Source organism: Vespa mandarinia, chromosome 12 (genome assembly GCF_050613455.1).
Source record: "Vespa mandarinia isolate Hongniang chromosome 12, ASM5061345v1, whole genome shotgun sequence".
NCBI classification, from domain to species: Eukaryota; Metazoa; Arthropoda; class Insecta; order Hymenoptera; family Vespidae; genus Vespa; species Vespa mandarinia.
In genome coordinates, this window is record NC_140821.1 from 1,034,654 (window position 1) to 1,045,711 (window position 11,058).

General features: G+C 29.2%; 5 protein-coding genes across 7 annotated transcripts; 3 read left to right on the top strand and 2 right to left on the bottom strand.

The window, feature by feature from the left end:
* Positions 1-7: 7 nt before the first annotated feature.
* LOC118448789 (arginine-hydroxylase NDUFAF5, mitochondrial) lies at positions 8-1,581 on the bottom strand. The gene is made up of 3 exons (XM_035882513.2): positions 818-1,581; positions 545-729; positions 8-439 (listed from the first exon to the last, which is right to left on the bottom strand). Exons 1-3 carry the CDS (start codon positions 1,447-1,449, stop codon positions 153-155), a joined length of 1,104 nt encoding a protein of 367 aa, XP_035738406.1. The 5' UTR covers positions 1,450-1,581; the 3' UTR covers positions 8-152.
* Positions 1,582-2,211: 630 nt separating this feature from the next.
* Positions 2,212-3,547, top strand: LOC118448938 (uncharacterized). Its single transcript, XM_085660571.1, has 6 exons — positions 2,212-2,347; positions 2,409-2,463; positions 2,599-2,779; positions 2,895-3,001; positions 3,086-3,226; positions 3,316-3,547. The coding sequence occupies exons 1-6, from the start codon at positions 2,343-2,345 to the stop codon at positions 3,406-3,408; spliced, it is 582 nt and encodes a 193-aa protein (XP_085516697.1). The 5' UTR covers positions 2,212-2,342; the 3' UTR covers positions 3,409-3,547.
* Positions 3,548-3,617: 70 nt separating this feature from the next.
* Positions 3,618-7,573, top strand: LOC118448940 (uncharacterized). Its single transcript, XM_085660570.1, has 8 exons — positions 3,618-3,694; positions 3,756-3,852; positions 4,499-5,255; positions 5,332-6,294; positions 6,667-6,904; positions 6,995-7,153; positions 7,222-7,331; positions 7,407-7,573. Exons 4-8 carry the CDS (start codon positions 6,165-6,167, stop codon positions 7,571-7,573), a joined length of 804 nt encoding a protein of 267 aa, XP_085516696.1. The 5' UTR covers positions 3,618-3,694; positions 3,756-3,852; positions 4,499-5,255; positions 5,332-6,164.
* LOC118448937 (CDK5 regulatory subunit-associated protein 3) lies at positions 6,631-9,968 on the bottom strand. 3 transcript variants are annotated; one of them, XR_004840275.2, is made up of 9 exons: positions 9,841-9,968; positions 9,584-9,758; positions 9,262-9,500; positions 8,896-9,169; positions 8,530-8,813; positions 8,232-8,443; positions 7,977-8,148; positions 7,323-7,893; positions 6,631-7,198 (listed from the first exon to the last, which is right to left on the bottom strand). XR_004840275.2 is itself a non-coding variant. In XM_035882896.2 (8 exons), exons 1-8 carry the CDS (start codon positions 9,844-9,846, stop codon positions 7,825-7,827), a joined length of 1,431 nt encoding a protein of 476 aa, XP_035738789.1. In that variant the 5' UTR covers positions 9,847-9,968; the 3' UTR covers positions 6,631-7,824. The 3 variants fall into 3 exon arrangements, 1 of the variants encoding a protein (XP_035738789.1); XR_004840274.2 differs by having other exon boundaries at positions 6,631-6,800; positions 7,010-7,893; XM_035882896.2 differs by having other exon boundaries at positions 6,631-7,893.
* Positions 9,969-10,050: 82 nt separating this feature from the next.
* On the top strand, positions 10,051-11,057 carry LOC118448939 (acylphosphatase-1). The gene is made up of 4 exons (XM_035882900.2): positions 10,051-10,245; positions 10,318-10,334; positions 10,532-10,641; positions 10,713-11,057. The coding sequence occupies exons 1-4, from the start codon at positions 10,164-10,166 to the stop codon at positions 10,825-10,827; spliced, it is 324 nt and encodes a 107-aa protein (XP_035738793.1). The 5' UTR covers positions 10,051-10,163; the 3' UTR covers positions 10,828-11,057.
* Position 11,058: the final 1 nt, after the last annotated feature.

Sequence of the window (11,058 nt, forward strand, 5' to 3'; positions counted from 1 at the left end):
ATGCTTTAGACATCTTTTTTATTTTAAATGAATTATCTGTATATATCATTCCTAATTACACTGTTATATGTATTTTAAACACTTAAACAGTTTTATATACATTATTGACATAAACAGATGCTATTATATTAACAAATATTTTATTTACAAATTTATTTATCTTCATCTATTTTTACTTGTGTGCTATCCTTTATTATTTTATCAAGTTGGTGTAAGTCTTTAAGAGATACCTGACCTGTACCTCTTTGAAGAGGTTTTGGTTGAGATGGATGTGGTTTCCACCCTAATAGATAAATAATTTGAAATGTACTAGGTATATATGAAGTTCCATCTTCTTTAGTTTTTCCATATAACTCTTTGTATATAGCAGCAGCTGCCATTAAAGTGTCACGCTTTAAATGAAGTTTACGATTTCTTGCAGCATTGTTTTCTGCCATTCCTGAAACAATATAACAAATAACAAAAGAATATTGTAAAGTAATTGTTTTTAAAAGTACTATTAACACCTTTAATATTGAATTATTTAATGAGTGGATATATGTACCTTTCAAATCCCACATGAGTTCAAACATAGAAGGGTATCCTATTACTATCTCATCTGTATCAATAGTTAACATAGTAAAATTAGCTCTTGTTAATAAAGTTCCAATATCTCTAATTTCCGTAAAAGGAGATATGTGTGGTGAAATTCCTCCTTCTCTTTCTAATTCTGCCAATTGTAAAGAACCTCTAATAATGATACCAGAATTTGAAGAAAGAATAAGTAAAATATATGTAATAATAATGTTTATTTGAGCGAGAAGATTAATCGATTAACCTTAATTCATATAATGTTTCTCCTCCAAATATTGCAGCCATAAAAACTCCATCCTGTTTTAAACAATTATTAATACTTTTAAAGCATCCAGGCAGGTCATTGACCCAATGAAGACTCAAACAACTTATGATAAGATCTAAACTGTCTGGTTCATATATTAGTGCTTCTTCATCAATAATTTTTTTTTCAACTTTAATACCTTCATTAGTTTCGGCTTGATTTAATGCAGTTTGGCTCATGTCCGTTAGAATTAATTCTTCTACGGATTCTTTTAAAATATTCTTGGAGACATGACCACGACCACATCCAAAATCTAGAGCTCTTTTAAAAGTCCTTTTTATATCAAATATTCTATCAGATAATCTATATCCTACTTCATCTTTAATATAATCATACAATTTAACATCAGGAGCATTCACAGCACGTTCTCTTTGCAATAGTTTAGCGTATCTGTCAAAAACATTCATGCTACTGCCAGGTGGTAAAGCAAATGTTGGAGTGAAAGTAGTTATAGTACAAATACCATTATAATTGCTTAAGCCACTACATTTTGATTTTTTATATAGATCACAGCAGTCAGATACTATTTGTATTAAACGTTTTTGTTTATTAAATAATACTATTGAGATCATTATTTTTAAATATAATAATAAAAGAATATTAACAAAAGATATTAGTTTTTTGGATTATATTAGTGTTTGTAGTAAATTTAATATAATATACTATATAATCTAAAATAATAATTTAAAGTTAATAAACTGATTAAAACGTTTAAAAGTTATCCATATACAGTTGACCAAATTTATAATTGTTTACTACGAATCTATCGACTGATGATATACGTATATGTATAACCATTTCATTACAAGATGGCGCTGAAACTTCAATTTTCGATAATCGAAATCATTGACAACGAGTTACAATCGATACGAAGTCAATTTTAAAGATAACTTCACATTTTATAAAAATTCGAAATATTGTAATAAATCTTTTATATATTTTTTTCTAGCAAACATCATTGCAATATTTCTTTATTTTATAAAAAAATGTATAAGGACACAAATGAAAAAGAAAGTAAACATCGAGTGAATCGTCCTCGTCAACATCGACAACAGGAAAATTTAAATCAATCTAATTCTGGTTTGTAAAATTCAAACTTATGCTCAATTGAATTTTTAAATCTTTTTTTTTTTTTTTTTTTGTTTTAATAAAGAGATAATACGTATAATTAATTGTAAACTTTTCAAGAAACTGTAGACGAGAGGACGGATAATAATAACAAAAGAAATGTTAGTATCTGTAAAATTCGAATTATATTTTAAGTACACGGAATTAACAAACAGTATGAAGTTTTAATTCATTATTTTATCATTTAAGACCATAACAGAAATACCCGCTACGATGTTGAAAATGGATTATTTAACCGAGAAAAAAATATCACAAGCTGAAATGGAAAGACGTTATAGCTGGCTGCAAAAAGCTAGAATGAGCATCTCGTCGACAAAAGATCGATGCCGTATCATTCATGAGGTATATTTCTAAATAAATCTTCTAATTTACCTCTTAGTTAATAAATATATTTAAAGTTTAGGTTCGTTTCCCTGATAGTTTCAATGGTCTTTACTGCGCACGTTTCTCTGCAAATGGTGAGATCATAGTCACGTGTTTTGGAAATGGCTCTATTCAAGTATATAATATTATATATAAATATTTTTTATTTTACTCGATAGATAAAGATATATATATATTGTATTAAAGAAATTGAACTTTATTGTTTGTAGATTCGGAGCGGCGAAACTGCACAATTGAAAGCAACATTGAGAGGCGGTATGGAAACTTCGTTTCCAATTATGAGCTGTAGATTTCATCCGATAAAAAAGAATTTTTTTTATACGTCTGGCGCATGCGGTAATATTTTTCAATGTACGATGGATAAAAACGAAATTAACAAATTTATTTCAGGTATATATTTATTTTCATATATATATATATATATATTTTTTTTTTTTTTCAATTATCGAATCTGTATAACGGGAATATATATTTATTTGAATTTATATTAAAAAAATTCATTTAGAACCGATGAACGAAGTTAATGCGATAGATCTTAGTTACGATGGGAATTATTTGGTTTCTGGTGGCAAAGATGCAGCTGTTAGAATTTATGACTCCGAAATCGCAAAGGTAAATCAAATTTCGTTTTTTTTTCTCTTTGTAATATGTATATATATATATTTTTTTTTGATTCAATAATGAAAATTTCATTAGCCAATATTGACGTATCGGAAAATTGAGGAAGACATGATGCACAACGTTATGAGATTTCATCGTATGAGAATATTCGCTGTGAGGTTTCATCATATTTATACGAATTTGATTATTACCGGAGGCTGGGATGATACAGTCAGAGTAAATTTCTGATACAAAGCTAATAGTACACATCTCTTTGAAGTTACAAAGTCAATTGCAATATGTCTCATTGAATTATTTTTGTTTAGATTTGGGATATCAGAGTCAGTGATGGATCCATTAGAACGATCAAAGGGCCTCACATTTGTGGCGATGCGATTGATTTACGAGTAATAATATAAGTGCGTTTCAATTCTCTCTCTCTCTCTCTATATATATACTTTTACTTTTTTTCAGGAATCGCACATTTTAACGGGTTCTTGGGTCGTTCGTGAAAGTCTCCAAATTTGGGATTTGATGAGTGCTAAATTAATCGAGACAATAAAACCACGAAACAGACCTACCACCTTAGAGGGTGAATTTCTTTATACCGTTCAGTACTTTGATGGAGATCCTTATGGTGATCATATACTTGCATCTGGTTCTGGTATTGGTGCTGTAGAAGTGATTAATATAAAGGAACAAAAGGTTAGTTATTATCTCTTTCAGCTCGTATTTATGTCGTTTTATTATTTGACTTTTTGAGTAGGTAATAGATAGTTTCAATGTAAATAAACCAATCGTTGCGTTGGACAGCAATGGAACTACGATAGTCTACGGTGGCATGGAATCTGTACTTAGGCTTGGTAATTATAGTTAATAACAAAATCTTAATTAGCTTAAAGATTACATTTCTTATATTTATGTATGACTATTTTAAAACTTATTTAATAATGTATTTATGTTAGTTCTAATTTCCTATATAGAAAAATATATACAAGTATATCAGCTTAATTAATATAATTTAGGTCGAATAACATAAAATTTAATTTCGTCTATTATTCTTTTTCTCTCTCTCTCTCTCTCTCTCTCTCTCTCTCTTTCTTCGCTTTGAATTTCTCTTATCTTTTCCTAGCCCGTTATATTAGTTTTTTTTTTCTCATGGTATACAATCCCTATAAAATAAGATTGATAAATATATTTGAATATAGTCTTATATAGTTGTTACACCATTGAAAATACAAGTCGAGTGTATAAGAAATTTTGATGTGCCCTATAGAGTTGCGGTACGATACGCCTCGTTACATAGATAGGCCATATATAAAGTGTCGGCCTTTGACGATATACATATATACATATATACTTTTGTATTTACAAATGCAGAATGAAATAATTTTCTTATATTCTAATATGAAGAAGTAAAAATACTATACTATTTACTATAATTATGTGTAACAATTAGAAAAAAGATAGGAAACTCAAAAGTTTTGTTACTAATCGTGACTTTTTCAGAGCCTGATGTTTATATTTTCGTCATAACGCGTATGGAGTAATTTACAATTGCAATTACCATTGCATTCTGAGCGACGCGACGTTATTATCCGTCACAGTCATAATTATGAGGTTGGAAGAATGGTAGGCTAACACAACGTAACGCTTAAAGCGTATCAAATGCAACGTTAGCTCGTGTCAGATGAGAAAAATCATTTACATTACACATTGCTTACACCACTCGTCAACGTAAATTATTTTCGATACATTTTGTTTCTTCGTTCTAATTACCCACATTGGCGAGTAAAACATTTTACGCTTACTGATTGTGAGAATGTACCGTTAACACTTGCCTAAACTTTCATTTTAGAGGTAGTACGTATTTGAAATACGTTTACCCGTATTTGCATGTTTAAATAACCATGCTTTTACAATTGTTACGTATATGTATCCGTATCATTCTTTTTTTTTTTTTCCTGAATGCTAATATATCTTCTTTATTCTCTTTGATACAATTCTCACGTTGAAAGTATTCTCACGTTGATTTTATGAATAGATCCAACGAATTAGCGGACCAAATCGGGTCGGTTGATAGGAATTTACAATCCGCTTCCTGAACTAGTGCTTCATTACGTATAAAAGTATCATGAGAGAATGGTCTGTATTTTTTATTTAATACAACGAAATTGTGAAGCACATTATATTTTACGATTATATATGAAAAAAAAATTAATCGATAATATCTTTGTTCTCGGAGAAAGTTAACTAAACAAAAAAGGTAACAGCGAAAATCGCGAGATCTTTTTAATTTAACAAGCTTGTCATCTAGTTGTAAGTGTACTCTGATCTTTCAGGTTACTGGAACGAAACTTACGTCTAGGTATATTACATGAAGGAAAAAAAAAAAAAAAAGAAAAATAATATAAGATTACCTTTGACCCGAGCTCGTCAAGAGTGTAAAGCCGAAGAGAATGAACGTATGGAATGGACGTCACGGGAGAACCGAGCTCCTTTTCCTTCTTAAGGAACTTACGACGAAAGTGTAACAGTAAGTTTCTCAAAGCATCAACCAGGCGCTCCCTGTTCGGTACGCTGGAGATGAACAAGTTTATCCGATATATGGAGACGTATGAAACAGTCAAAGTTAACAACGCATTGCTGCACGCTCTGTCGAGAGTTTGGTGGAAGGAGAAAGTCATCTACCTGGTAGACAGATCTCTACCTTTTGGATCATCATTAAGTCTCCAGCTTTGCAGTAGAGACGAGACAAGAGGAGAGAAAAATTCTATAGACCTGTTTGTTGAATAGAAAAATATAATCTTCTCGAATCGAGAACTCCTGCGAGTACTCAATACGATCAAAGTTTTATATTGAGTGTTAGATAATTTGAAAAAATGATATCGTTGTCTATCCTATTACGACGGAATCGTACGAATAAGTGTACAAGTGTTGTATCATTCGTTTTAATTTGAACGAGTTTACTCTATTTAATAATCATGATCTTGAAAGGATGAATTGTGTCAATGAACAAATGTGTAACATTAATATGTAATATTTATGTGTAAAATTTATGATAATAATCGTACATTGTGAAATGCCGAAAAAAGCGGTCAGTAGATGACACGAAGAGATTCACGAATCGATTCGAAATTATTGTCTCTTTGTAATTATAAGAAAAACATATCTGATGCATCTCACAGAAATTGATGTATCCTTCGACGCGGTAGCAAAGCGATTCGCTTGCAAGCGTAGAAGTGTTTTACCTTTAACTTTGAAATTAATTATATTTATTAATGTCTTTTATTGCGAAGCTCAAGGTATGTATATATCCGTAAGATTTAAAGTCTGAAAAAACTAATGCGATGGAAAACGACACGTACATTTTATTTAGAAACTTTACAGAGGTATAATTTGAAACTCTGAATGAGCTCCGTGATTACTTTTATACCTTTACAGATCTCGAATACATTACTCACGCGATGCGATTCTTTTGATATTTCTAAAGGAGTGTCACGAAAGCGTAAAATGTTCAAGACTGAAAGTAAATTTATAATGGAATACGGATGAAATATATTATTATTAGATAAAATATATTACGATAAGGAATGTTATTTCTGTCGTTTTCCAATCGATGAATATAATTAATCTTATAATATTATTTTCCATAATAATTTATTTTGTCTGTACAGGTAATGTAACGCCATATACAATAAAAAAAACGAGCCTTGGCTTAATTCGTAGAGTTCATCGCGATGATTCAAGTATCAAAGGGCCAATCGTTGATTGGCGCGAAGAGAATCAACAAGTGGAACATACCGAGTATCTAGAAAATTTAAGATCTTCGAAAAATACGAATAAAAGTATACATTTTGATTTATCATCGTTTCTCAATGCTACTAAGAATATTACGAAGGCCGACAAAACGATGTAAGTATATATTATTTTCAATAACTAAATAGCTAAAAGTTGATTTAAATGTAAACAATTGATATATAAATCCATGGTTGTAATTAAAAGTGTTGGTGAACTTACGAATCATACAAGATTTAAAAGAGGTGTCATTCATCTTTACAATATGGTAGTGTGTGCTACAGGATGTAATCCTTTGGTATATAAAGGATATGGTTGTTATTGTGGCTTCTTAGGATCTGGATATGTCATTGATGGAATCGATCGGTATTTCCTTAATTTTGTAATATAAATCAAAGTGTTGCCGTTTCCCTAACGAAAAAGTAATTTTTTAGGTGTTGTAAAATGCACGATTGGTGTTACGATGCCACAGAATGTCCTATATTCATGGAATATATTGCACCCTATTATTGGAGATGTTATCATGGTTACAAACCTGTATGTGGTAGGTATATCATTAGTTATATCTTAGTAAAATTATGGTAGTTGACATAGTAGATGATATTCTTTTGATTTATAGCCGTTGAACATGGTAAATGGGGAGGATCGGGATCGTGTGCACAACGTTTATGCGAATGTGATAGATCATTAGCAGAATGCTTACGCCGCTATCCTTGTCCGACTACAAAGGCTGTTTGTACTTCATCACCTTGGAGACTAGTACAAAATCTTTTCATGATTATGTAATTTCACGTACTGTATCAATACTCATTAAGAAAATAGTATCATTATACCAAAGATAGATTTCATAATGAAGCATAATTGTTCTCTATAATGTATTTACAGATTGCACGTATCTTAATAGCAGCGTTTACCTCAGGAATTTATATTACAAAAATATAAAATATGATTTTGTTTTAGTTTACTCTTATTTCATGAGTTAACAGTTCAGAGAATAGCTGTGTGCAAGTCTTACTCAACGTATAATTTAATAATTATTACAAAATAGAACCTCCTCTTATGTGCACAGTTCTATTTTGATATTTCTTTGAAATATCTTGTTCTATCTGTAAAAACGTAAGGAGGTTTTGAGTATTAAATATCATAGTGTATTTATCAAAGATATTATCATAATAATTTCAAATAATACCTCGGTTTGTAATTCTTTCATTCTTTGTACTGCATGATTCAAAAGAGGCTGTAGACTTATTATACGTTCTTCCGCTTCTTTTCTCTTTTGTATACAAGTGTCTTGATATTTTAACATCCTCTCAACTATAGCTAATTTTCGTTGTAGAGATAAGGTTAATGTATCTGCATAACTGCAATAAATATTTTTTATTTATAAACGAAGGAGAAATATACATTAGGAAAATATTATTAAAATTATATAAATATTATTTACCTTGGAAGATTTCTGATAGAGTATAAATGTTCATATTTGCTATCAGACATGTCAGATATAATATTTTGCATTCTGTCTAACATATTTTGTACACTTTGTAAATTAGAAAGTTGAACAATTTCTGATGCCTCTTGCATGTGACTAAAGGTCATCAAATTTTCTTTACTTTCTTGTTGAAATTCATATAGACGCATTTTCAAAAATGCTTCCAGCTAGAAATTAACATTTGTTCATTTATTTATAGTTTATTTCTAGAATACTTGACAACTAAGTCTAGCGAGTTAGTTATTTATCTTACTTCTAATAAATCATTCATAAAGTCTATCATTGTTTGATGTTCTAAAATAGTTGGAGTGGGGTAGTCTACTATTAGTTCATCTTGTAAACATATCAACTCTACATCAGAACTCTCACACGTGATGTTATCTGCATAAGAATCATTGCTTTCTATTCTTATGTCATAAATATCTTCTGTTTGTTTTTCATTATTATCTTCTACAACAGTGATGTTGAAATCAGAGTCAGATGTCAATTGCGATGAATCTTCTTGTAAAAATTCTGTTGCTGTAGTATTTCCTTTTGCTATAAAAAAAATGTAATATTTGATTAAGTGTTCATATAGTATATATACTTCTAAATATAGATTTAAATTTTGTTAACGTACCTATCACATACTTTAAACATTTCATACTATCTTCATTAATTTCTTTCCCATTTGTAAATTGTACATATGCTTCATAAAAATTAACAATATCACTGAGAGATTTTGTTTTTTCCGCTATCTTTGTACAAATTTTTGGTAATTCGATTTTAGCAGTTTCAGCCAATTCAAATCTGATATTTTTTCCAGAAATATTTAATTGCTTACAGAGGGCATCGAATTCACCTTTTGCTGTTCTCTCTGATTTCTTATGTTTTTCCGTTTCTTTATCTAAATCCTATAGAATATAATTATACATGTTAAAATATACTATAAATACAAACATATATATTAATTATAATATGTTTAATTCAATATAGAATAACTTACATTTTGCATCTGTTGTAATTTCTGAATTTGTTTCTTTAAACTGGGTATATCATATTTCACAATTTTCATCAACATTTGTGCTGCTTCTGCAAGATATACATTATCCTTTTCATACAAAGACATAATTTCTTGCCAATCTTTCATTCTTTGCGATCCATATCTCCCAAACATATTTTTTGTATCTGCTTCGGTTTCTTTTAAAATTTCAACCAATTTGCGACAGTCAAAATAATTGATGTCTATGGGAATAAATATAAAAAATATATAGAAATAAAAATTTGTAGGGATAATGAACAAAATCACATAAAAAATGTATTATTACCAATGGTAGACAATAAACATGCTACATCATCTCGGACTGGCATATCTTTTATGGCATCGGTTATCTTTTCTCTAATAGTTACAACTTTTGAATACCAATCTTTTTTACAATGTCTTCTACTGATTAGCCATTCCAATAATCTACCAACATTAATATCAATGGGAATGTTTTGTTCCTGAAAGACAAAATGTTTCAAAATTCAAGATATGATTATAAATTATTTTTTTTTGTCATTAAAATAAGAATCCTCAACTTACATTCATGATAAATAATATGTATTTTATTTAACTGTATTATGAAAATTGTAACAGCTGCTGTGATGATTTACTTCAATTTTGCTCATGAGAAATTGTCAGCTCAATCCAGCTCAACCATAAACTACTAGCATAAAATAGATGTTGAAAGACACCATCTGTAGAACAAAGAAGGAAGGTACAAATTCTATCTTTATTTTACACGAGGATTATAATCTATATTATCAGTATTTTATGTACAAGAAAAAAGACAATTATATATTAAGCATTTTTTTAATGCATTTAAAAAATTGACTGTCTTGTATTGATTCATTATAATTGTTTTTATGATTTGTCGTCAATTTGTAACGTCTATTACAATGTCTAAAATCTTATCATTGGACTTTGAAGTGTTTGGAACAGTTCAGGGTATATCATAAAAAACATTTACTTAATCAACATAGAAATATTAATAATTAAACTTTTTATTTATATTTTCAGGTGTTTTCTTCAGAAAGGTATCTCTTTTCAAAGATCTCTGGAACTTATACGCAGATTTAAATTGAACATTTGTATATATAGAGAATGTAAAATCACTGATCTTTATAAAATTATGTTTATGATTTTTTTTTTATAAAGTTATATACTAAATTAGATACTTATATTATTTAGTTCTGCATAAAGACAAGTGTTTTTATTTTATTTGTTAATGCAGTACACTCAGAAGAAAAGTCAGGAGTTAGGTTTAAAAGGCTGGTGTATGAATACGGATAGAGGAACTGTAGTTGGACAACTGGAGGGTGAACAATCAAAAGTGGAAGAAATGTATTTGGAGATCATATTCATGCCATTTCATTGCATGTCATATTTATTAACATATTTTCAATATCTTTTAGGAAACGTTGGTTGCAATGTACAGGAAGTCCCCAATCAGCAATCGAGAAAGCAATATTTAAGAATGAAAAAGAGATTATGCAATCATCCTTTACGAGCTTTGATATCAGAAAATAATTTTTGAAAGTAGGAAATTAAATTGTTAGAGTTGCTTTATTTATTTGAATATTACGATTTATTTCGCCAATAATGCAAGATTATTTTTGCTTTACTCGCACAATGAGAATTATGTTATAAATAAAATTACAATAATTGCTCAATTTAATTTTAGTATAATTTTTAAAAGTTTAAATATCGAACTTTTGTTCAAGAGTTAATATTGTTAGGACACAATAAACCATTAGGTAT

Coding starts and splice junctions, on each gene's coding strand:
- LOC118448938 (XM_085660571.1), top strand. Junction 2,464..2,598: donor CGCACGTTTCTCTGCAAATG/GTGAGATCATAG, acceptor TATTGTTTGTAG/ATTCGGAGCGGCGAAACTGC. Junction 3,002..3,085: donor ATGACTCCGAAATCGCAAAG/GTAAATCAAATT, acceptor AAATTTCATTAG/CCAATATTGACGTATCGGAA.
- LOC118448939 (XM_035882900.2), top strand. CDS start 10,164: ATGATTTGTCGTCAATTTGTAACGTCTATTACAATGTCTAAAATCTTA. Junction 10,642..10,712: donor CAATCAAAAGTGGAAGAAAT/GTATTTGGAGAT, acceptor AATATCTTTTAG/GAAACGTTGGTTGCAATGTA.
- LOC118448789 (XM_035882513.2), bottom strand. CDS start 1,449: ATGATCTCAATAGTATTATTTAATAAACAAAAACGTTTAATACAAATA. Junction 730..817: donor GAAACATTATATGAATTAAG/GTTAATCGATTA, acceptor TATCATTATTAG/AGGTTCTTTACAATTGGCAG. Junction 440..544: donor ACTCATGTGGGATTTGAAAG/GTACATATATCC, acceptor ATATTGTTTCAG/GAATGGCAGAAAACAATGCT.
- LOC118448937 (XM_035882896.2), bottom strand. Junction 8,444..8,529: donor TTATGAATGATTTATTAGAA/GTAAGATAAATA, acceptor GTTAATTTCTAG/CTGGAAGCATTTTTGAAAAT. Junction 8,149..8,231: donor TCTATCAGAAATCTTCCAAG/GTAAATAATATT, acceptor TATTTATTGCAG/TTATGCAGATACATTAACCT.
- LOC118448940 (XM_085660570.1), top strand. CDS start 6,165: ATGCATCTCACAGAAATTGATGTATCCTTCGACGCGGTAGCAAAGCGA. Junction 6,295..6,666: donor CTTTTATTGCGAAGCTCAAG/GTATGTATATAT, acceptor TTGTCTGTACAG/GTAATGTAACGCCATATACA. Junction 6,905..6,994: donor ACGAAGGCCGACAAAACGAT/GTAAGTATATAT, acceptor TGTAATTAAAAG/TGTTGGTGAACTTACGAATC.